The sequence below is a fragment of the Bacillus rossius genome, chromosome 2 (genome assembly GCF_032445375.1).
Source record: "Bacillus rossius redtenbacheri isolate Brsri chromosome 2, Brsri_v3, whole genome shotgun sequence".
NCBI classification, from domain to species: domain Eukaryota; kingdom Metazoa; phylum Arthropoda; class Insecta; order Phasmatodea; family Bacillidae; genus Bacillus; species Bacillus rossius.
In genome coordinates, this window is record NC_086331.1 from 38,890,660 (window position 1) to 38,915,663 (window position 25,004).

At 35.2% G+C, this 25,004-nt stretch overlaps 1 protein-coding gene across 2 annotated transcripts in view; it reads left to right on the forward strand.

Annotated features, from left to right (window-relative positions):
* Nucleotides 1–25,004, forward strand: part of LOC134529251 (uncharacterized) — a 1,084,551-nt gene that overhangs the window by 243,115 nt on the left and 816,432 nt on the right. For both annotated transcript variants that reach the window (XM_063363151.1, XM_063363152.1), the window contains exon 3: nt 21,869–21,922. In XM_063363151.1, the coding sequence (XP_063219221.1) occupies nt 21,869–21,922 (54 nt within the window). The remainder of the gene's footprint in view (nt 1–21,868; nt 21,923–25,004) is intronic.

Genomic DNA, 25,004 nt, shown 5'->3' on the forward strand with positions numbered 1-25,004 from the left:
ACCCCTCCCCTGGCTACGTCCCTGCTTGGTCCTTTAGTATGTATAAAAATGTCACTATGGATTAATTGATTATAATTAGCTATCGACGAAGGTCACGTGGTCCTGAAATGACTAGCCTATACGTCTGATAATGACATGACTTGGTCTCATGGACTGAAGACAATTGGTTTATATGTGTGGCTTTGTACATGAACGGCTTATAACTTATTCAGATTATTGAAAAATTATACTCTTAATAATAGGCTAATCGGCACTGTATTAATTCGTTGGTCAGGTATATTGACTTGAGTTGTTTTTCGTAAAGTGAATGATTAATAAACTCCGCGACAGATAATGAAAAACAGAATCTACAATTTATTTAATAATTAGTTACAACTGTCAGTGTTCAAGAATCGAACCGTGGACAGGAATCCAACGATTCAATTTGTAAACTAATAATTTTTTTTCCGGAGACTTATGGAATTTTTCCCGCATTTGTAGCTTAATAATTACATGATTTCAAGATGGCGCCCAAATTTCAAGATGGCGGGCACCTCAGTAATAATAAATGATTACTGCACTGTAGCAGGTTAGAATAAAACTAGCATGATGGTAAGACAAGTACACACAAGATGGTGTCTTCCAGCAGACTAAAACATGATGGTGGCAATGACCACTAGCAGGTGGTAGCTCCTGGTAGCATGTACTGAACATAAAATGACGGATCCATGATGGACGTCAAGGTCAAAGTCAAAAATCAAGGTCAAGAACAAATTTCAAGGTCAAGGCCAAGTTAAAGTTCAAGGAAAAATTTCAAAGTCAAGGTCAAATGTTAAGGTCAAGATTAAAGTTCAAGGTCAAGGTCAAAGTTCAAGGTCAATGACAATGTTCATTGTCATCAGATGAGGTTACAGGTATGGTGAACAGAAAATTATACTTACATGTCACCAGCACACTCTTGCAGACGAAAACAAGATGACAGTCTCCAGCGGATGAAGTCTAGATGTCGGACATGACGTCATACCAGCTGACGATATATACCTTGATATTGGTGGTAGGTCAGTCTGTAGGTGGCTTCTGTGGAGGAAGCATCTGATGGTTTTTATTTATTTTTTTGCCTCACTGATTTCGAACCAAGGACGGGAATCGAAATAATCAATCAGAATTCTAATAAGTTAATTTTTTGATGAATTTTGAACTTTTTTCATTAATATCGGATAATAAACAAAGATTTTCAAGATGGCGGCCATAACGAAACATGAAACATAAATAGGATCCAATATGACGGTCGTAACATAAAGTGTAACGATTACATATTACTCAACCAAGATGGCGGGGGTAGGGAAACATGCAATGTTTATATAATTCAAGATGGCGACTGTAACGAAGAGTGCAACAGTGGTTTTTAAGATTTTATTATTTAATTCGATTATTTAATTTTTTTATGACTTTTAAAATTTTTCCCGATTTACTAACATAAAAATTGCTGATTTTAAAGATGGATTGTGTAACGGAAATTTCAATTGTGACATCATAATACAAGATGGCGTACATGGTATCCTTATTCCTAGAAATGGCTTAACTAAGGCTGAATTTTTTATATAATTTAAATATTTTTTTATTATAATCGGATAATAAATAAAGTTTTTCAAGATGGCTGCCTTAAAGAAAATTGCAACGGTGACGTCATAATCCAAGATGGTGGTCATGGTATCCTTATTTCTAGAAATGGCTTAACTAAGGCTGAATTTTTTATAAATTTAAAAATTTTTTCCATTAAAATCTGATAATAAATAAAGATTTTCAAGATGGCTGCCGTAACGAAAATTGCAACGGTGACGTCATAATCCTAAAAGCGTCTTATCGGAGGCTAAAGACATGGATGCTTAAGCCTATATCAGGAATTTCGTGGATTTTAAGGCAAAAAGACTTTTGTAGTTTTTCGAAATCCTAATTTTCGAATTTTTGTGTAAGAAAACGAGAAATTTTTCCTCAAAACCGGAATTTTTGAGTTATTTTAAGCCATTTTTGAGGAATTTTTGAGTCCAAGATGGCCGCCGTGACGTCACAAATCCACGATGGTGGCTCGGCACCGGCACCACGCGCCGGCGCCAGTGCCAGTACCGGCCAATACATACTACTAAAGAGTTAGACACCGACTATAAAAAGACAACCACTCGTTAAAGACGCGTAAAAGTTAAAGGACTAAGCTTAATGAATATAATGAAGCCATTTATCCTAGATTTACGTTTGCAACAAAACATGTTTCCTAAACTAAATGTCACATCCCAAATAATATAAATTCATCATATAATAGAAAAGAGAAAAGTTTTTTCTTCACATAAACGTATCAATAACTAAGGTTCAAAAACCCATATGGAAGACAAATTCCCCATTATATTTAAGTATATTGAAAGGAATTTCGAACTCTAGAGAAAAAAAATAATAAAAAAATTTAAAATTGAAAAAAATTACAAAAATACATAAACAGATTCTGCTAGCTTGTGAACTTCTCATTGTTAAACATAGATAGAGTTCTAGTACAAGCTATAATTTTATGTATGTTTGTAATTTTTTTTCAATTTTCAATTTTTTTTTATTTTTTATTTTTTTTTTCCCCTGTAATTTTATGATATCAAAGAAAACGTGTGGTGGTTTTCTCCGAGTGCATTTGATTATCCATGTCAATATTATGATAATTTTCTCCGTGTGCTCCTGATTATTCCTGGCTAGGCATCTTATGGATTTCTCCGAGTGCTCCTGATTATTCTTGACAATATTATGATGGTATTCTCCGTGTGCTTGTGATCATTCCTGTGGTTTCTTCAAGTGTTTCTGGTTATTTCTGAGAAACCACTCTCTCCATGATGTATTTTTTACCTAATGAGACATGTAATTTTTTTCAGAGTTACATTTAATTCGAGAATTTCTGCTACTAAATCAGCACTTGCGATATATTTTTTATCAGGTGGAATTAAAAAATAAACAACCATTACTCAGTCAAAAAATAAGCTCTGAGAAACACTAACTGGAAGAACAAACTTCCTTCTCCTTGGAGTCTAGCGAAGCCATCCTTCTTTTGCGATCGTTAGTGAGCATCCCGCATCCCGCATAAATCAAATAAATATTATTTACCTGCAGGCAACACGTGGTGTCGTCTGTTGACAATAATCGACACTGCTTTAAACAGGTTATTTTGCATCAGATTAATTAACTCTCGCCACTGAATGGCGCTATTTTAGTCAGTTAGAGTCCTGTAGCCTCGCAGTCTCGTAATCTTGTGTTCGGGAAGCTTCGTAGTCCTGTAGCCTCGTAATCACGTAATCTTGTGTTCTGGTAGCTTTGTAGTCTTGTGGCCTCGCGATGACGTAACCATGTAGACTTGCAATCGCACAGTCTTGTAACCACATGGTTTGTAGTCACGTAGTCATAATGCATTGGAACCTCGTAGACTTGTAGCTACGTAACCAAGTAGCCTTGTAATCTTATAACATAATGTTGTTTGAGCATATGGAGCTAAAGAGAAAATTCAGCCGAAGACAGATGTCGCAATTGGAGTCATGTAGACTTGTAGCTTCGTGGTCAAGTACTCATGTAGACTTGTAGACCTCGCAGTTTCATAAACTTGAAAACTCGTAGCCTTGTGGCCTCATAGTCCCTTAGACTTGTAGCATTCTAGCAAAATATCATTGACGCCGATAAAAGAAAAGGCTGTTGGAGCAATTGGGGTCTTTTGGAGCCTTTTGGAACATTTGGAGCTGTTGCAGCATTTGGAGCCTTTTTGGAGCATTTGGAGCCTTTTGGGGCAATTGGAGCCTTTTGGAGCTGTTGGAGCATTTGGAGGTGTTGGTGCCATTTGGAGCATTTGGAGCATTTGGAGCATTTTGGAGCGGTTGGAGCATTTGGAGCCTTTTTGGAGCATTTGGAGCCTTTTTGGAGCTTTTGGAGCATTTGGAGCATTTTGGAGCGGTTGGAGCATTTGGAGCTGTTTGAGCATTTGGAGCCTTTTGGAGCATTTGCAGCTGTTGGAGCTGTTAGAGCCATTGGAGCTGTTGGAGCTGTTGGAGCAATTGGAGTCTTTTGGAGCCTTTTGGAGAATTTGGAGCTGTTGGAGCATTTGGAGCCGAGAAGACTTGTATCCTAGTAGCTTCGTAGACAAGCAGTTTCGTAGCCACGTGGTCTTTTAGCCATGCAGTCTTGCAGCCATGTATAACCCGTAACAAGCTAGATCCTTTTAGACTCGTAGCCTTGTATCTTCATAGTCTTTTAGACTCGTAGCATTCTGGTCGAATATCATTGGATCTGTTGAAACAAAAGGCAGTTGGAGTCAATGACTGTAGGAGCCAATGACTTTTGGAGCCAAAAGACTGTTGGAGTAAATGACTGATGCAACCTATGACTATTGGAGCCATTGACTAATGTAATTTAAAACTGATGGATTCATAGACTGATGCAGACATTATAACCTAACTTATCATTGACGATCGCATCCTACCGAGTTGAATGAACGAGAGAGAATGCGCCTCCTTTTCATTAAATGAGCTTTCGGTTTATAGAATTTCCGTCCAAACGTGCTTCGTTTTCATTAAATCCTTGTCCTGCGCGAACGAAGCGTAGTCATTGTGTGTACATTGCGTATATTGCGTACATTGCGTGTACTGTGCGTCAATTGCGAGAATATTACGTGTTTGTTCCGTTTACTGCGTGTACTATTTCTTCATTTCTTTTCCTGCGTGTACTGTGTGTTCATTACATTTATTGCTTGTAAATTACGTGTATTGCGCGTACATTGCGTACATTGCGTGTTGGAGCTTTGGATCTGATGGCGCGAATTGTAGCTATGGACGCATTTGGATCTGATGGCGTGAATTGTAGCTCTTGTAGCCTAGCGTATATTGGAGAGATCGAATTCATGAGACGCGAACGTATAACACCTCATCGAATTTTTTCGATCATATATCCTCTCTTTTAAATGTTGTTTTGACTCTAGTATTATAGTAAATGGTTCTTGATTTGACTAGCGTATTATTCCATCTGTTGCATGTATATAAGCGAGTCCTAGACACAGGTCGCTCAGTTTGTTACTGACGACGACGGTGTAAGGATCACCTAGTTTGTTTCTTCTGTTGCATAAGTCGCGTGATTACCTGTTCTTGAAACCTCGATGGCATCTTTACCGTCTTTAACGTCGAACTCGATGGAGGTTGTACCATCGACTACGGGAACCATGACTTCAGCGACGACGATGGTGGGGCAGATCCCGTTGGCAACGTCGACGTCAACACTGGAGGAGACTTCAACAGTTGAGATACCTCCAGCAGAAGATAATTTAATGCCGGTAGTGCTGGCTGTGCAGGAAACCTCGATGAAGGATGTTTTGCCCTCGAAGGAGACTTCAATAGATGGAGAATCGTCAACAACTAACGAACATCGGTGCCGTTACTGCGACAAAATTTTCTCAAACAATAGCAATGCTCGACGACACGAGAAGAGCGAATGTGCCAAGAACCTATATCGTAAAATGTTTGTTTGTGAGAAATGTCATAAGCAGTTTGCCAGAACAGATAATATGAAAACGCACATGAAGACATGCAAAGGACCAGCTGTGCGGCAGAAAGTAAAGGTTTCGGTGCAACAATGAATGATTGATGTGCATAAGAATATGCCTGGAAATGGTAGAATTGCAGTAACATCGTCATCTGGATCGGGTCTGGAAGGTTCGTCTTCATCACCACGGTATCCTTGCAGCTACTGTGATATGTCGTTCGCATTTTCCCATGATGCACGAAGACATGAGCGGAGTTTCGCTGCGATGAGTGTCATGAATGGTTTACTCGAATTGATAGTTTGCGACGACATTCGAAAAAATGCAACGGTAAAGTCCGTGCGCCTACTGCTGAACTACCTGCAGAAATTTCGACTCCGCGGTTTAGGTTGAAGGCTCGTGAACGTACAGGCAAAAAAACGGACGAGCAGCAACCGATTGGTATGGCGTCTGGACATGGAAATAAACCTAAGACTGTTATCGGTGCTCTACAGGTGAATGATAATGGCTTCTACTTGGCGCAGTCTGCATTTCGTGGAACATTGAAGGACTACTATTATCTAAATACGTTAGGTTAGTCGAAAGACATTTGTAATTTTCTTGATGATATCAGAGAGGACATAATCAATCAGCTTACTGATGACGTAGCAACTAACGGACCATTAAAATATAACTTGTGGTTGGACTGTATATATGGGAAGCCATATCCATTAGATGACAAAGTGAAGAAGTGTGCATTCAATACTTCGGCTGCAGTAATTTACAGTTTTGACGATGTGAAGCAAACTGTTAAACACGGTATCCAGAAACTCTGTCAAGAAGAGGATGACTATGTCAGTAAAGGTTCTGGTTGGACTCTTTCTAGTATAAACCGATTGGAGCTAAGAATTAGTCATTTCACACCGATGCGGAACTAATGATTATAAGATTGCTGGCTTTCGCAACTGATCCTGTAGTAGAATAGAAATTATGTAATAAATATTATGTTTGTAAAAGAACTTACAGTGTTTTATTTTCGAACCTGTAATTTTTGATGTATTTTTATATATATATTATTTTTTGTATCGGCCAGAGATCGAACCAAGGACAGGAATCGATCGAATCGATATGTTAATTAATGAGTGAATTATTTAATTAATTTTAAATTTTTTTCATTAAAATTGGATTATAAATACAAATATCCAAGATGACGGTCGTACTGGCTTATAGGATGATGGTTGATTAGGAAACTTTGCTTCTTTTAGGACTTTGATCATTATTTATTAAAATTATTATTTTTTACATAAAATTAAATGTTTTGCATCGTCTAGGGATCGAACCAAGGACAATATTTGATCGAATCAATCAGTATATTTATTGTCAATTAATTTAATGAATTTTGAAATTTTTCCCGATTTTCTAACATAAAAAATACGGATTTCCAAGATGGCGTCTAAATTTAAAGATGGCGACCATAACGATAATTGCAACAGTGGTTTTTAAGATTTTTATTTAAGTTGATTATTTAAATTTTTTAATGATTTATAAATTCGTCCCGATTTTCTAACATAAAAATTGCGGATATGAATGATGGTGGGCGTAACGAAAATTGCAACGGTAAAGGTCAAGGTCTAATTCCTGAAAGTGGCTTACGAATGGCTTGTCTTCAGGACTCTTAAACTGCTTTTAGGAAGAGTCGAATTTTAAATTTTTTTAAAATTAAATCGCGAAATTTTCTCTCGAAAACGGGAATTTTTCCCTCGAAAACGGGAATTTTTCCTGCGTTAGGTTTTTCAGAAGCATATAGTAATAAATATACAATTAAAAGCAAACTAAATTACCAATAATATGGAATCACTTCAAAAAAGAAAACAAAGTTCAGACATTACAAACACAAAGGTGAAAAAACGCAAGTAGATCAGTAAAAGCTTCAAAGACCAATTCCCTCGCGGATAAAGGATGATAATCATTGCAGTAGCACACATTGTCCCACATATGTATCGAAACACAGGGTTAGATCGTAACACACACACACGACTTCCAGAATGTTACCACCATCATGTTTGGAAACTTTATAATTATTTTTAAATGTAAATTTACATTGATTAACAACGAGAACTGTAATATATAGATATACATACAGCAGCACCGATAGTAGCTAAACACAAAACTCTTAATAGAATATTCTCCATCATGTTCACAAACCCATCCGTGAAATAAAAATGAAGCAGCCAAGAAAAAGTATCGATATAACGACCTTAAACTTTGCCGGCGACCGCAACCAGCATGAGTTGCCAGACGTGCCCTTCACAGACAGAAGAGGTTGCCAGTGCGCAACCAATATGTAATTATTGTAAAAGACTCATCTAAAAAAAATCAAACATGTATGTTAAATCAGGCGAGCATTCTCATAGTTTACGTGAAAACAGGCCGGAACACAACTTGTTAACATAATATTTTCTATTTCTAAACCTTAAATACATACATTGTAAGAAATCGCACTAACCAATTTACACTCATATTCCACAAAAAATAAGTTCACCGAGATAAAATGACACACGAATATATGCATGAATGATAGATAAGTACAATACAAGACACAAAAAAAATCCCCCAAAATTCAAAACATATATATCAAAGTACACTTTCAATACTAACCTAATGAAGCAGAAAATTATATTACACCCCAAGTATTCTATGCATATGAAAGTAAGCACATATCACAATTGAACTAGAAAAATAAATATAAAAAAACCAGCGAAAACACAGACAAATATTCATCATAGCACCATTGGGTGGAAGAAGATAGTACCATCAATTTCATCTTTACAACCACATTCATTAAGAAGAAAAAAGCAATATATAATTATACTTTTATTAACCACACAGTAATCTTTTAGTGTATAATCGTTGTGTAGCAAAATTAGGAAAATAATATTACAGTTTATTTTAAAAATTCTAATTACCACTACTAAAAGGTATATATGATAACTCATAATTGCAAAACCATTAATGAAAACCTACAAAACCTCTCTCTTCCTCTTTCTCTCTTTCTCTCTCTTATTCACTCTATATACTGGTTGCGAAATTCCACGATTGGTACAATTAACTTAGAGATAACCCCCACACACCGATGCATTGTAACGTCAACTACATTCCGCTTTTGAGAGGGAAACGAGAGCAACTCGAGAACACTCGCAGGCTCACAGCAACGTCCGCCACATTTACACACAGAACTAACCACTCGTACCCACCGGATGGGATACGAACCCCGAGCAAAAGGCAAATACCTCCGCTTAAACACAATAACAAGTGATCTAAATATAGAACGATAGTGCTAACGCGAGCAAACACATTGGTTAAAAACATTTTTAGAGTAATGGAAGCAATACGCTCTTCAATTCTGTGTCTCATTTCTGGAAAATCATTACGTAGCGGCGGCAATTTTACAACATCTTTTTATAAAGAACCCATAAAGGAAAAAAAAATCTTAAAGTAAATGATGAAAACAAAACAAGGAATTTGTCGGTCGATGGTAGTGAAATAATGTGAGATAAAACTTTAAAATAATGTTAAATAAATCTATTAATTTTTACTATAAAATGACTCCTCTTATAACCATAAGTTTTTGATAATAATTTAACAAATTAACATATATTTAAATTAATTAAAAAGTTGTAATAGTAAATTCTTAAAATAAATTTATTTCCTTTAACAAACTAACATGTAGATTTAAATTAATGTAAAAAAATAGTTTAATAATAAATATTAAATTCTGTTCATTTTTTATTATAAAATTACTCTGCTTTTAACTACTTATTTTTATTATTTCAAAATTTGTTTTAAGAATAATGTTATAAATTAATTTTAAATAATTAAATTTTATGTTAATTTTTTTTGAAAATTATGAAAAACAAGTTGTTAAAAGCAGAGTAATTTTATAATAAAAAATGAACAGAATTTAAAATTTATTATTCAACTATTTTTTACATTAATTTAAATGTATAATGTTAATTTGTTAAAGGAAATAAATTTATTTTAAGAATTTAGAATTACAACATTTTTATTAATTTAAGTATATGTTAATTTGTTAAATTATCATCAAAAAATTTATGGTTATAAATAGTGGAGTCATTTTATAGGAAAAATGAATAGATTTATTTCACATTATTTTAATGTTTTATCTCACATTATTTCACTACCATCGACCGACAAATTCCTTGTTTTGTTTTCATCATTCACTATGAGATTTTTTTTTCCATTAGGGTTCTTTATAAAAAGATGTTGTAAAATTGCCGCCGCTACGTAATGATTTTCCAGAGTTGAGACACAGAATTGAAGAGCGTATTGCTTCCATTACTCTAAAAAGGTTTTTAACCAATGTGTTTGCTCGCGTTAGCACTATCGTTCTATATTTAGATCACTTGTTATTGTGTTTAAGCGGAGGTATTTGCCTTTTGCTCGGGGTTCGTATCCCATCCGGTGGGTACGAGTGGTTAGTTCTGTGTGTAAATGTGGCGGACGTTGCTGTGAGCCTGCGAGTGTTCTCGAGTTGCTCTCGTTTCCCTCTCAAAAGCGGAATGTAGTTGACGTTACAATGCATCGGTGTGTGGGGGTTATCTCTAAGTTAATTGTACCAATCGTGGAATTTCGCAACGAGTATATAGAGTGAATAAGAGAGAGAAAGAGATAGAGAGAGGAAGAGAGAGGTTTTGTAGGTTTTCATTAATGGTTTTGCAATTATGAGTTATCATATATACCTTTTAGTAGTGGTAATGGATTTTTTAAAATAAACTGTAATATTATTTTCTTAATTTTGCTACACATCGATTATACACTAAAAGATTCTTGTGTGGTTAATAATAGTATAATTATATATTGCTTTTTTTTCTTAATGAATGTGGTTGTAAAGATGAAATTGATAGTACTATCTTCTTTCCACCCAATGGTGCTATGGTGAATATTTGTCTGTGTGTTCGCTAGCTTTTTTTTATATTTATTTTTCTAGTTCAATTGTACTATGTGCTTACTTTCATATACATAGAATGCTTGGGGTGTAATAGAATTTTCTGCTTCATTGGGTTAGTATTGAAAGTGTACTTTGATATATATGTTTAGAATTTTGGGGGATTTATTTTTTGTGTCTTGTATAGTACTTATCTATCATTCATGCATATATTCGTGTGTCATTGTATCTCGGTGAACTTATATTTTGTGGAATATGCATGTAAATTGGTTAGTGCGATTTATTACATTGTATGTATTTAAGGTTTAGAAATAGCTATTATTATGTTACCAAGTTCTGTTCCGGCCTGTTTTCGCGTAAACTATGAGAATGCTCGCCTGATTTAACATACATGTTTGATTTTTTTTAGATGAGTCTTTTACAATAATTACATATTGGTTGCGCACTGGCAACCTCTTCTGTCTGTGAAGGGCACGTCTGGCAACTCATGCTGTTTGCGGTCGCCGGCAGAGTTAAAGGTCGTTATATCGATACTTTTTCTTGGCTGCTTCATTTTTATTTCACGGATAGGTTTGTGAACGTGATAGAGAATATTCTATTAAGAGTGTTTTGTTTAGCTGCTATCAATGCTGTTGTATGTATATCTATATATTACAGTTCTCGTTGTTAATCAATGTAAATTTACATTTAAAAATAAGTATAAAGGTTCCAAACATGATGGTGGAAACATCCTGGAAGTCGTGTGTGTGTATTACGATCTAACCCTGTGTTTCGATACATATGTGGGACAATGTGTGCTACTGCAATGATTATCATCCTTTATCCGCGAGGGAATTGGTCTTTGAAGCTTTTGCTGATCTACTTGCGTTTTTTCACCTTTCTATGTTTGTAATGTCTGAACTTTGTTTTCTTTTTTGAAGTAATTCCATGTTATTGGTAATTTGGTTTGATTTTCAATTGTATATTTATTACTACATGCTTCTGAATAACCTAACTCATTGTTAAGTGCATATTTTTGTAATATTTCTGTTTTTATCTGTTTGTAACCACTGGATGTTTATTATTACTTCATTATGTGTAGAGGGAACTACTTGTGACATCTTTGATCATGACAGTATGGTTCTAGATATACGACATACCCGAGGATTTTTTTATATGTTTCGTATTTAAATTGTTATAATTGTATGGTTGGTATCTAAATATACATAATTCCGTATCTACGTTTCTTGTCACTACATAGCACTTTGAAGAGCAAACATCAAATACCTTAAACTAATCAACTTTTTTTTTTCAAATTGTCTGCGAACATACACAATTTAATTAAAATGATTGTGCGAAGACCATGGGTCTCTAGAGTTCGAAATTCCTTTTTAATATACTTAAATATAATGGGGAATCTGTCTTCCATATGGGTTTTTGAACCTAGGTTAATGATTCGTTTAGGTGAACAAAAAATATTTTTTCTTTTAGACGATGAATTTAATTTATTTGGGATGTGACATTTTGTATATGAAACGTGTTTGTTGCAAACGTAAATCTAGGTTAAATGGCTTCATTATATTCATTTAGCTTAGTTCTTTAACTTTTACGCGTCTTTAACGAGTGGTTGTCTTTTTATAGTCGGTGTCTAACTGTTTCTATTTCACATGTATGTTATTAGAAATTGTGACAATCACCATCGTACATTTTGCGAGGGGAAGTGATGTCTGGTCTTTCTGAATGTAGGTATTTTTGTTTACGCTAGGTAATGTAATATATATCGTTTGAAATTTTTTAAATATATATTTCTACTTACTTGTACTCTCATGTGTATACTTCAATATTTACCCATATTTGTGTTCAGTTTAGACTTTTGAAATTGCTCTTTTAGTTCACTCTCATGTTATGTGTTTCTTATAATTTTTTTTTTGAGGCTGCGGTATTTAAGGTGGTATTAGTGTATTGTTTCTTTTAAATATACTTTCAGTTACGGCGGTAACACCTGTTCTCATTGGTATACGTGTGTCTTTTTAGTACAGCATCTGGAAAGGTATATGGTTGGATTTATAGAATGTAATTTCTCCTGGCTATCTCTGTGGGTTTATGAAATGTCTGGGTTTGCGTCTTGGGTTGGTCATCTTGTGGTTGTTTCGATGTAGGTTGCATATTTATATATGTCTGTAGGCGTTGTTTGGTTTTTTCGAGTTGACTTGTTATTTATGGTTTTCTATTATTGATAACTATATTATGGTAATATTAACGAATATAAGCACATGTCTATGTGGGGGTAAAATTCAAGGAATGTTAATGATGAGAAATATACAGTTTTGTTTGTGTAAACGCTTCAGTTACTTCAATACTTATTTTTTTTAGTATTCTCCTGACACTATTTTTATTTTAATGTAAAGATATTTTATATAGAAAAAATTGTTTATTTTATGTCTGGCAATAAATTGATTAGTACTAGTAGGTAGTACATAGTTTTTTAGTCTGGTGGGCAAAGAGTGTTCGTACACCACATGTACTTGGATAGATGTTTACTTTCATGTAAATATTTTTTTTTCTTTACTCCTTGACACTTGAAAGTCGTTGTCGGGCTTCGTCGTTTACGATATATGGTTTAAAGGTATGGGTGGCATAGCTGGTAGTTTGCAAGGCATCCTTGTTTTTTGTATATTTTAATATATTATTTTATCAAGCTTTACAGCTGGAAGCTTGTTTTCGGAGGACGCTGCATGTTGTACTAACAATATTTATTTCCGTGTGCCCCTCCGGCAAGTGAAAGTTACAAGTTTCGCCGAGGCGACTGTGGCATTCTCTGGGAGGCAGATATAATTTTTGTGTTCTGGACCATCGTCGAAGCCAGTGTCCTTATTTTTCTGGGTCTTCGCCCACTCCGTGCGGTTTTTATTTTACATATGTTTATTACTTAATGCTATGTGTTAAACGTTGTACTGTAGGGGTCCTATGATTTGTTTTAATTTTGCTTTTAGCACTTCGCACAACTGCTAACAATACTCACTGCACCGTAGGGGTCCTAACTATGCTTAATACATTTCTATGCTTATTAATTAACACACTGGCATAGAGCCAATTGCTACACAGCGTTTGTACAATGCTTATTTAAGTTTATTTTACTTGACGTAGTGGAAGAGATATATTTAATAGTCTTTGTCTTAACTATGCTTAGTACTTAAAACACTGGCAGAGAGCCAATTATACACAACGTTTGTAAACGCTTATTTTATTTTAAATATATATAATATAATGTGGGAATTATTATTGCGCATTGTGTGCGTGACGCCCCAGCGGACAACACCTAGATGTCGCTCTCTGTGCGCGGGTTTTTTGAGGTTATGTTGCTCCCAGGTATTTGTATTTAGTCATAGCTAGTATGGCGGGGATTTTAAGCATACTGTAAATTTAAGCATAGTGGCAAATGTTTTAGACATAGCTAGTATGGCTGCATTATTTAAGCATACTGGTGGTGGGGTTTGCTTTATGCATACTTTTGGAAAATTAAACATGTAGGCATTTTATTTAAGCTTACTCGGAGTGGGATAGACATAACTAGTATGGCGGTTTTTGTTTTAAACTAATTTTGGGAAATTTTAAACATGGCAGCATTTTATTTAAGCATACTTTTCAAAATTTAAACATGGTGGTATTTTATTTAAGCATATTTGTTTTTGGAAATTAAACATGGCAGTATGGCGCCTTTTAAAGATATATTCCTTATTTAATTCTCCACTTCTCAACTGATCTCGTGGTCTGGTGGGTAAGGTGTCTGCCTTCTAACCTCGACGTTGTTGCATGTCACGGATCGAATCCCCACACCGCCCAGCTTTTTTTGTATACAATTCCTGCCTTCGAAGCGATGGCGGCGCGCTCCGGTAACCAAAGGTTGAACTAAGATGTCGGCCTCCAGCAGATGAAAACAATATGGCGGCCCCCAGTGGCGGTGACGGTGGAGCGCTCTGGTAACCAAAGGTTGAACTAAGGTGACGTATGTCAAAAACAATGGCGGCCTCCATGAAACAAGATGGCGGCCCCCAGGGTGATCTGGCGCAATGTTTACATCTTTCAATGTTTACATTGGTCCAGTACTCCCTATCTGCCCCTACTAACATGCTGTTGTTTGTTATGCCTGCTGCTATGTTGCAGCATTAAACAGAATCGTTCTTCATCCCACTGATTTCGTAGAAACGAGCGGCGCAATATTACGCACTATGCAGAATTCCCATTCCCTCCCCAAAATTTGTTTACGATGGTAACTGCTACATTCAGCCGATGTATTCCCACGCAAAAATAGGCTTCTGTGTGCGTTTGTTTACAAATGATTCTTTAACAGTCACACATTTCTGTCAAAATTAATAAATGTTACTAACGTAACTCGAAGATCATATTCTAATGCATAAGTTTTGTAATATAAAAAAAACATCTGATTCGAAACTCGGTCATAAAACATGTGTTATAAAAATTTATAACCTCATCAACGCTCCAACTACGTCCGACATAACACACATCTTTAAAAATTATATTTAGCAAATAAGTCGTTCAATGTAGATGCCACAGTGGTTTTTATTATTAGTCAATGTTTGTTATTGTACAACTGTCCCTGCAACATACGGAACTGTTCTAAACTTTGGCTTAGAATGCTATGTTTGACTAGTTAAAAATATGGATATGTACCCCGCGCAAGCTGCGCATAAATCCCGTTCTACAATGACACGAAAGACGAAGAGGGATCACAAAAACGGAGACGGATCTCACGGAACGGAGTACCCATAATGCACTCATGCGGATATGGACCCGCACGGATTAGCTCGGCAATGCAAAGCTATTGCGTTTATGTTAATCCGTGCAACCAATTGAAGCCGAGATTTTGGCCCTGGTGGTAGCCATGTTTGTTTACGTTTTAAATAATTAAACCATAATTAATTAAAACATGTTTTACGTACAAGAACATAAAGTGTTTTATAATTACTTAATGGTTAATTTATATTGTACATGAAAATCCCGACCATATTATGTGCTCTATTCACAATTTTTTTTAAAAATTATATTCATTTCCTGTAACCGTGATATTCAATGTAGTTATCATTTGCTACGACTACGTGCACTGCGAAGTGCCAGACATATAGTGAAAAGTAAACACCTTGTGGTCTCGTAATTTGTTTCAATTTTTTACGTTGCAGTATTTTTTTCGAACAGACCCAAGGGAATTTTTGAGCGGAGCGTTTATCTGGGTTGTGTTAATAATATTGCAAATAAAGTGTCATAGCGGACGCAATTGGCGCGTGTTTGAGAAAATAATATCTCATAAAACGTCTTTTGTTTAAATTTCAACGCTACGTGTTATGTAAAATTTTTGTGCATTTAAATATGTTATCCATTAGGTTACTACTTAATATTTAATAATGTATACAAAAGCGCTGGTTTGAGTTACATTTATAAACAAACGGACGCGTCAAAGGATACTTAAGGAAATTTTCACAGAAGTGTTGACAAATCATAAGCCAATAATAGCTTTGTGGACAGAAGACAAGAATTAGTTTACCTTGGGTATGTACGTGATATATGGAACGCATATAAAATACTCATCAAAACTGTGGGTACATACATGTCAAGGAGGCAGAAATGTCTTTGAACCATGGTTCGGAAATGATTTTTTTATTCTTCTAGAGTTGTTTCCTTGCGTACAGTGAGCTACATTGGCACCCTGTTACGTGGAATGCCATAACGGAGATCGTACACACATTATACGTACTTAAAGTGAGACCATGCGAGTATTGCATAAAGCTATGGATGTGTTGCGTAATGTGGTTTTGCTCTTTAACTACACTCACTCAACACAAACACACACAGTTCACTAGAGCATGCACCAGTTTAGAGCACCATTCGGCATCCCAGACAATAAACGACATTAGTCTGCAGGGAACCAAAAACAGTTGCAAGATTACCAAACAACGGTTAATGTGAAACTTTCAGATATGGCACTCCTCGTAACAGTGATCCATTTTATACACGGCAAAGGTTATAGCTATAAACACGAGCCTTTCCTCACCTATGTTAATTTGAACCATGTGCTGCTATTTTGTAACTGCTATTTTGTAAAAATAATTACAAAATATTTTTTGTTTATTTAAATTTACGTTGTAGTTTTCACCCAAAGTAAATATATATGTGTGAAGGCCTTTTCGTTGACATTTATATTAAATAACTCATTTATAAAATTATATCTGAATTTTAGGGTTATTTAAATTTTTATACATACTGACATTAGTATTATTAAATTACAAATATATATAAATCCACTTTTGCTAAATACAAGTGTCAAAAAGCCAATGTGCTCGTGGAAAAGCTGAATTATTAATTACCCTCACTGGTAGTCGACGCTAGGAAAATGTATGTTACTCTATATTAATTAAATTTATTTGTTAAATAAGTAATGTTGCGTGATATTTTGTTGTGTTTAAAATACATTTTAATTTTAAACAAATATTTAGTTTTATTTTGGGTGCAAATTCTGGTAGATTTTTTTTTTTTTTTTTTTTTGTGATTTATGCATGTTTCGTACTGACATTTGAAACTTTGACGTAAAATAATTCAAAGGAATGCTGTGAACGAGAGTTGATAGTGGTGTTGAAGGCAGTTACAAGAATATTAATGGGGAGGATAATGTTTACGAGTATTGCACGTTGAAGGATAACAGTGTGCATTTATTTCTAACATTTACGCGGGTTTTGCATGTCAATGCGCCAGTTAGAGAGAACTGTTTCCATTGCATTAGCATAAAATGGTATTCTCAAGTCTCAATGACGCATCAGCACAAGCGAATGGGCATGTTCCGGAGACAGTTCCATCAACTTATCGATACGAAAAAGCGGAGTTTTCTTAGCATTTACACAGCATTTACACAGCACCCTAATGTCTTCATTTTACACGTGAGATCGTACTATGTACTGAAGTTTGTTTTTTTGCATGGCATTTAATTTTAAAACCACGTAACATGTTGGGCAAAATATTAGGTACATATCGGCTCAAATACTTTTGTAAAAAGGGCCTCTGGCATATGGCAGCGTTGTCCAACCTGGCACAATATTTGCAATGGAGGAGAAAAAAAATGATACCATTATGTTATCACAGATACACATTTTGTATTCACGTAGAGAAAATTTAAGTATTGCATGACTATAATCAAGCAGTGCCAATCCACTTTATCAAAGGTATTCTTAATATTGTTAGGAAGCCCTTTCACTCTTCTATGTTATTTTTCTTGCGTAAGCTATAGCCTACACCTCTCATAGCTTATTAAAGCTGTATAATAGCATACATTTGGGGGTTATTCTTAGTTTTCGCTGCCCATTTGAGTTCGTTTGGTGTTTAACACCTTCGAACCCAAATATTTCTTTGAACAAGACTGAATGATATTCTTAGTTATTTATTCGTTTCACTACGGTTCAATTTCGTGAAATTTCATTTTTTCATTAAGTGAAAGACTTTCGAAATCATAACCTCCTAATTCAAAAGCAGAAAGGCGGCTATATTAACACTTTAATAAATGTAAGTAGCTATATAATTTAATTGGAAAATAAATTAGGAATTTTATATTTAAAAATAAGGTTATAAGCAATGATAAGAGTTAAATTATCTTTATTTAATTATCAGACAAAAGTAAAATTCATTTGCAATTCTCGTCGTACTTGTACTTTTTACTTACAGCTAAACAGAATTTCTGAATTTGTTTACATTCAAATCACTTGCATGATTCGAAAAGGAAAGTAAACACAGCAGCCGCATTTCGGAAAGTTATTAATATGTTTTTGTGGAAACCAAGGAAAACATTCAACTACGTTTAGTGACAGTACTAAAGTTTAAGATTTATGGAACTTACAAATTTGCTGAATGCTGATAGATCGGGTACCAAAAAAGAAAGAATATTTTTTATAAAGATTCGTGTTACAATGTCAGATATTTCCCAAATTTTTAAGAAAAATGATGAACCGTTCAATTGTAGAGAATGTTAAAAAATAAAATAGTTACAAGAAAGAAACTAAATATGTTGCCAAAACATGTAGTTTGCTGTAAATCGTTTTGATACGAGTGATCAGCGGCAAAGGTAATATTTCTAGAAACTTAATTCGAATTATAAAAGTGTCCCTATTTTGAAGTAAAAAAATTTTGCCCATACGGAAAATAGACAATTCATTAAAAATTTTACTGAGCGAGCACGAAATTTTACATTCCAAGAGAGTTATTGAAGATAGTGACGCCTAACGAAAATTATAAAACGCTTAGAATAAATTCTATTGACGAGACAACAACAATTGAAAATTAACGAGGTTTTTGGTCTATAGGAAATGAAAAAAAATAATCCAGAATACGTCCCTCAATCTCGATAGAAAGAAATACGGCAATTTTTTTTTCAGACGAGAAACGGAAGGATTTAATTTGATTAGAGAGTAATATGCTACTTTTATGTTATCAGACTTGATGGTATTTACGGGAGCGCGAACCTGTAGGATTCGCAAGGTGTTCCCGCGGACATTTTCGAAAAGGTGTGAACCGCGTGGCCCTAGGAGTTTTGCGCGTGGATTTTAACCGACAGAAGTCGTCTCTGAATAAGGTTATTTTATGTTGTATACTTCCATATTTTGGAATATATGCATGGAACAAGAAGAAAACTTTTAAATATACAGAATATTTTCCATAAAACATTTTTAAAATGTTCACGTTTATATATCCCGTTTCACTTCCCCCCACCACAACACTATCAACGTCCATGGGTACTATCGTACTCACTATTCATAAACTAACAAGTACGGAAGCAGGTTATAAAAAATTACTACAGATCATCTCAATTCGTTTAGCGAACGCATTATAATATTTCGAAACATTCTGTAGCTAAATAAAGGTAAGAATCATTGGTGCAAGTAGGCTATCTTCATATACTTGCCTAAGAAGTAGCATTGACTGTGTTTCTGTCATGACTCGTTGCCTTTTTATAGTTAACCACTAAATTTCGCTGACGTTGATGCTAGTGTAAATCCATCCCAGTCAGCTATTTAGTAAGTTTGTAACTATGTTATTTACTGTTAAAATATTGGCGGCACTGCAAGCATTAAACATTTACAGTTCAGCATTGTGATTTTTACGTAAACATTTAATTGTCTAATTGAAGCTTAATTCCATAAGTAAAACATTGGCTTGGACTGGACCTCCAAATAAGTGCTGACTTCGGTCGTCTAGGAGTCATCGTGTATGATTTAGAATCGTGATATGAGTTCGAGAATAAGTTTGTTAGCTGTCCTCCACTAAGCCTCCCTGTATAAGGCAAGAAGTTAACATCACTCAAAATAAAGGTTAGTCGCTGCTCCAGACGGCAGACTACATCCAGGAAGCCGGATACCATCCGCAAACCTCTACTTCGGGACATTTTAGCTGCTGGTATTCGCTTCATCATTCGCACCACTTTTCGAACACCAAATATAAAAAAAAACACAGTAATTGAAACTAAGGGACGAACATCTTAAGTGTTGAGATTAACTGCCGTTACTCCGTTCGTCAACCACGTTTTCCCTTGGTTCTGTCTGCAAGAGCAAGCAGTTGCTCCTATAAGGCCTACTGCATCTCACATATGCCACCGCACCTGACTACGACTAGGTCCGTAGTTTCAAAATGAAATTGCTCAAGTATTGCCGTTCTCATTCTGCACTTTATTTAATAATGAATATGGCTTCATTCGAAATTGAATAGTGAAAGCGCAGCAAATACTAGAACGATTGAACGAGCGAGACAGGAGCATCGCATCATTGTCAGTGTCTGAGCAGGCGCTCTCGGGGCAGACTCTTAGGCCAGTACATTTCACCGTCTAATCGCTCCCTCTCTTTACTGAGGATGCGCCGTACGAGTAGACTTACAAGGTTCGCATTATTTTCCAGTACTATGTTAGACTCAACACACTTGTCTTTTTTTTGTTCATTGACCTTTGTTCTGATGCGTTATGGTGATCAAAAGAATTCTCTTTTCTGATAAACTTTTTTTTTCAGAGCGAAAAAAATACTCAAAATAAAATGAAAACCATATTAAGATGGACATTTGAACCTGTCTCCGATAATAACGAGAATTTTGCAGGTTTATCTAAACACGACCTAAGAAAATTTATGTAATTCTTTGACAGTGAGCTAGACAATTAATTTTCTACACATCGTATGACAATAATCAACTTAGGCACTTAACGAATAATGAATTGGCCGAGGTGGTCTAGTAGTTTGGTCTCTCTGATAACCTGTATTTAATACTTTGAATGTCAATTTTTCTCTAAGGGCCACTTAAAGTTACTCGTAACATATATGTGACACTTGTTACAAGAATTACAAACTTTGTATAGCTGCATGTTCCCTACAAGTAATATAATCCGAGTTTAGCTATATGTGTGTATTAACTAAGATTATGTAAGTATTTTGTGATACATAATTAATTAATTATGACTTATATTTGTGTCTATATCGGGGTCAATAGATTCAGTACGGGTGATGAGATGAGAACAGAGTGTTTACGCAATCCACGGGTGGGGAGCGACACTAGTACCCCGGTGAAAACCACTGCAAAGTCCGCCAAGTTTCCTCCTTATGAAAAAGCTTTGCTTATGCCCACCGGTAAACTTACCTGGATTACATTGGTGGTAGACGAGACATGACAAGGGACCGGAAAAATTCGCGGGTTCAATGACCTGTAGGATGAACTCCATAGTTCTACGTACACTCGGTCAAATGTCACCCACTCATTGGCTGCTGTCTTGTGAGACGTCCCAACGTAGCAGCCTGTGATTCGTATAAAGATTTGGTTGGGTGTTTCTCATTGGCCCAGAGTCATCCAGGTGAGTTGTGAGCCAATAGCAGAGGCAGCACTGAGGTATAACTATTTATATTTTAGCCTATCGCGAAATGAATTCGCGAATTTTTCCGGTCTCTAGACATGACCACTCATCCAGGTCAACTTTTTTGTAACGTACAGCTGAATGATGTGCAGTGGTGAGTGGTAGCCAAATGGAGCACTTCATATAGCCATCATCACTCAACTGACAGATGTATACCTTCAGTATGAACCTTATTTAATTATGATTAGGTTCATTATAGTGAAAAATAATATTTTTAAAAGTAGATTGCAGGCTTTCGGGGCCATTGTAAAATAATAATAATCAGCTATCTTAGCTTTCAATGTTCAGCCACGTTTATTTCTCAACACTGAAGATGCCTGCTGCAATGTAGAACGTAAAAATAGTGAAATTTACCACTACGATGCAGTTCAGCCTTTGAAATGTAAAGACAGTTTATAAATATTTTTACTAAAGATAAATACTTTAAGAACCTGTTCGTACTAACTAATAATATTTTCTTCTCGAATATCTGTTGCAGTTCCTGTTACAAGCAATGCAGGAAACGTAGAAGAGACTGTAGATGCTACAGCAGGTAATACTTTTTTTACAGTAACTTATTTATATAATTTATATTCACGAATTTTTAGAAACATGAACATGCTTTAATAATAGCCAGCAAAATATATTTTACCACAAACAGTGTTTTTATTGTGTTTTCTTCAGTTTTATCAATTTTTCGCTTTTTAATCAATATAGACGTCAATAAAATCGTAAAAAGGTGTATGTTTTTTTTTTCACAATCATCTATAATGCAAAACAAATCATAAGAGAATTTAGCCGAAGGTTTTCCTAGTGGTATTTCTTTAAGTAGTAAAATATGTTGACGACCAACATTATCTTAAACATCTAAACATGATCATTGTATCAATGCAAAGTTATCAAAAACTGACAATTAATAATATCATTTTTATGTGGCTTAACGTTTTGTTAATAGCGGAACCATTAGAAATTGAAACACAAAGAACACAATCCATAAATTATGAAAGGAAACAGCATAACAATTTTCTGAATGTTTATTTTCAGGGTCATAATTTAACTAAGAAACAAGGTGAAGGCCAAAGTAAACGATCCAGGTCATTCAGCACTACAACCAAAATCACAGAGTTATTTTTCACTGAGCCGGCACCAACACCAGACACTAGGCGCCGGATTGGCCAATTTCTGTTTCCGAACACCGGCACGTTGTTCCTTACGAGAAAATGACGAGAAAATTGGTACCACTCTTAGAGTAAATCATAACTATGGAAGTTATATGCCATTATGAATAAAATTTTAGTAATAAATTTTAAAATAATATCAGAAATGGTTTGCAAGTTAATACCAAATCTGCGAAAAATGTTACGAAACTCGTATATTTTATACTTGTGACAACATGATAAATGGCATTGCTACTTCTCAGTAATTAAATTAAGGTAGCCAAGTTTATTTCTGCATGACATTTTATAAAAACCGTGTATAACAATGAACAATTACGTACAAATTATTAAAATAGGTTTGCTTGTCGAAACACTATTATGAAGGAGTTTTTGAGAAAAGTGTAGGTTAAAATTCAAGTACTAAGATCTACGAGGTGTCATAAAAAATACCTTGAATGATTTTATTACAAACAAAGTAATGAGATTACATAAAATTTTAACTAAACTCCTTCAAAATACTCTCCAGGGCTAGCGATGTGCATCCATCACAAAGTTAATTCCCTGATTAGAAGCATTTCTGGAAGGGTCTTCAGCTGCCTTCCGTCGTGGCCCTGTTAATGTCGGGAATGGCGACAAAGATTTTCCTTTTAGCACGGCCAATTTTTATGGTCTCAATTTTTGCAATGAAAAATTAATATTAACTAATTGTTTGAAATCCATTGAATAGAGATACGGAAATTTCGCGAACTCATTTAGTCGCAAGTTAAAATGCAAACCATCACGAACTCGCGCTGTGTTCATGATTGGACCCCAGAAATTTTGACACGCCCCTCCCCCACATAGTATGTAAGCTTGTGTCAAGCTTGTCATGTGACTTGAATTAGGCTTGTCGTGCAAGCTTGGCACATTAAGCTTGATTAAACCTTGATTCCAGCTTACACACTGTACTGTTACACTCATACAGAGTATTTTAGGCTACGTTAATTGTTTTGGTTAATGAGTATCAAAATGGTAATTATATTTATGATATAAAATTAGTACTGTGATATATATAAACAAATTTTTCTTTATGGCACCTAATATATCTTTTGTAAAAAATAAAAGAAAAATGTTGTTATTCCATGTAATGGAGAGGAGGATAAACATAATAAAATAAAAGTGTGTGTTCATTTGAAATTGTGATATTATTTTATAAAAGATAAAAATTGATATAAACTTGGTGTTCCAGACTATAACAATAAGGACCTTTATTACTCACTCAGTGGTCTGAAGTAAGTGGTCTTATGCTCGTTACGTAAGTAGCTAAGCCGGCGCAGAAAATTTTAATATTCATCAAACCAATGTAATAAATTTAAAGAGTTACTGCTGAAACCAGCAAAACACATGTCATGGCAAACTTTATTCAAGCTTGTCGTAGCAGGCTTGCTGCAAGCTTATCATGTGTAAACTAGTTAGCTTGAATCATGTTTGATTTAAGCTAACACTCCTACCATGGCAACTTGATTCAAGCTTGATTCAAGCCTGTTTGGGTATCTGGGCTACGACCGTGAGCCAACGATATCCAGTTAGGAGAGAATTATGCGAATCAGGTACTGCCAATTAACAAGGATAAAAATGTTCTCGGTAAGAAATCAAACAATGTGAAAGCAAATATCGGTTGATCACACCTATGACTTTCAATTCTACCCTGAGGCCAGACGAATCTCCGAATTTTCCGGGTGTCATTCATCAATGATGCGCGACAGACTAGGTAATTACGACATCACCCTTCTGGCTCTGGAAGCCGAGTGACAAGTCACAACTTGTTAAAATTTGACACAGACTATCTCTACGGATCAGGATATCGGTCTTATTACTTCTGTGCTGGGGATATTTAAGGTTTCACAATGTTATTATAAATGAACAGAAACAAGGTGTGATTCTGTCTGAATATAATTACTTCAAATTTATTATAGGAAAATTTATAACATATATTAAAAAATATAGACATTCAATATCAATTACTTAATTTATTAGCTCTCAGATATATTTAAAGTGAAATATGGGCTAGCCCTAATTTAAATAATAAAAAAAAGGTTTCATTAAAAAAATACATAAACCAATAAAAAAATACAAATATGTTTAAACTATCCCAGTATTCTCAAAGTCCAGATGTGGCGTTTATCTGATGAACTTCGTCTAACGGCGTAGTTTAAGAAAGTTCAGAAAAGGTAAAAAGATACAGAAGCACCGGAGGTCGGGGCTTCGCTTCCCGGAGATCCAACGGGAAAATGATGCCAGGGCGCCTGTGTGTTGTAGAGGAAGGTTGATGAAAATGCAAATTCGGCGTCCGGCTCTCGGACCCTGTCTGCGAACAGTCCAAATCAAAACTGATCAGAACTTGTACACAGACAGTATACGGGGCAGAAAATGCCCGGAAAAGTTAAGGGGAGGTTGAGAAAAGTCGCGGATCGTCACTCACCAGACAAGGAAGTTGGA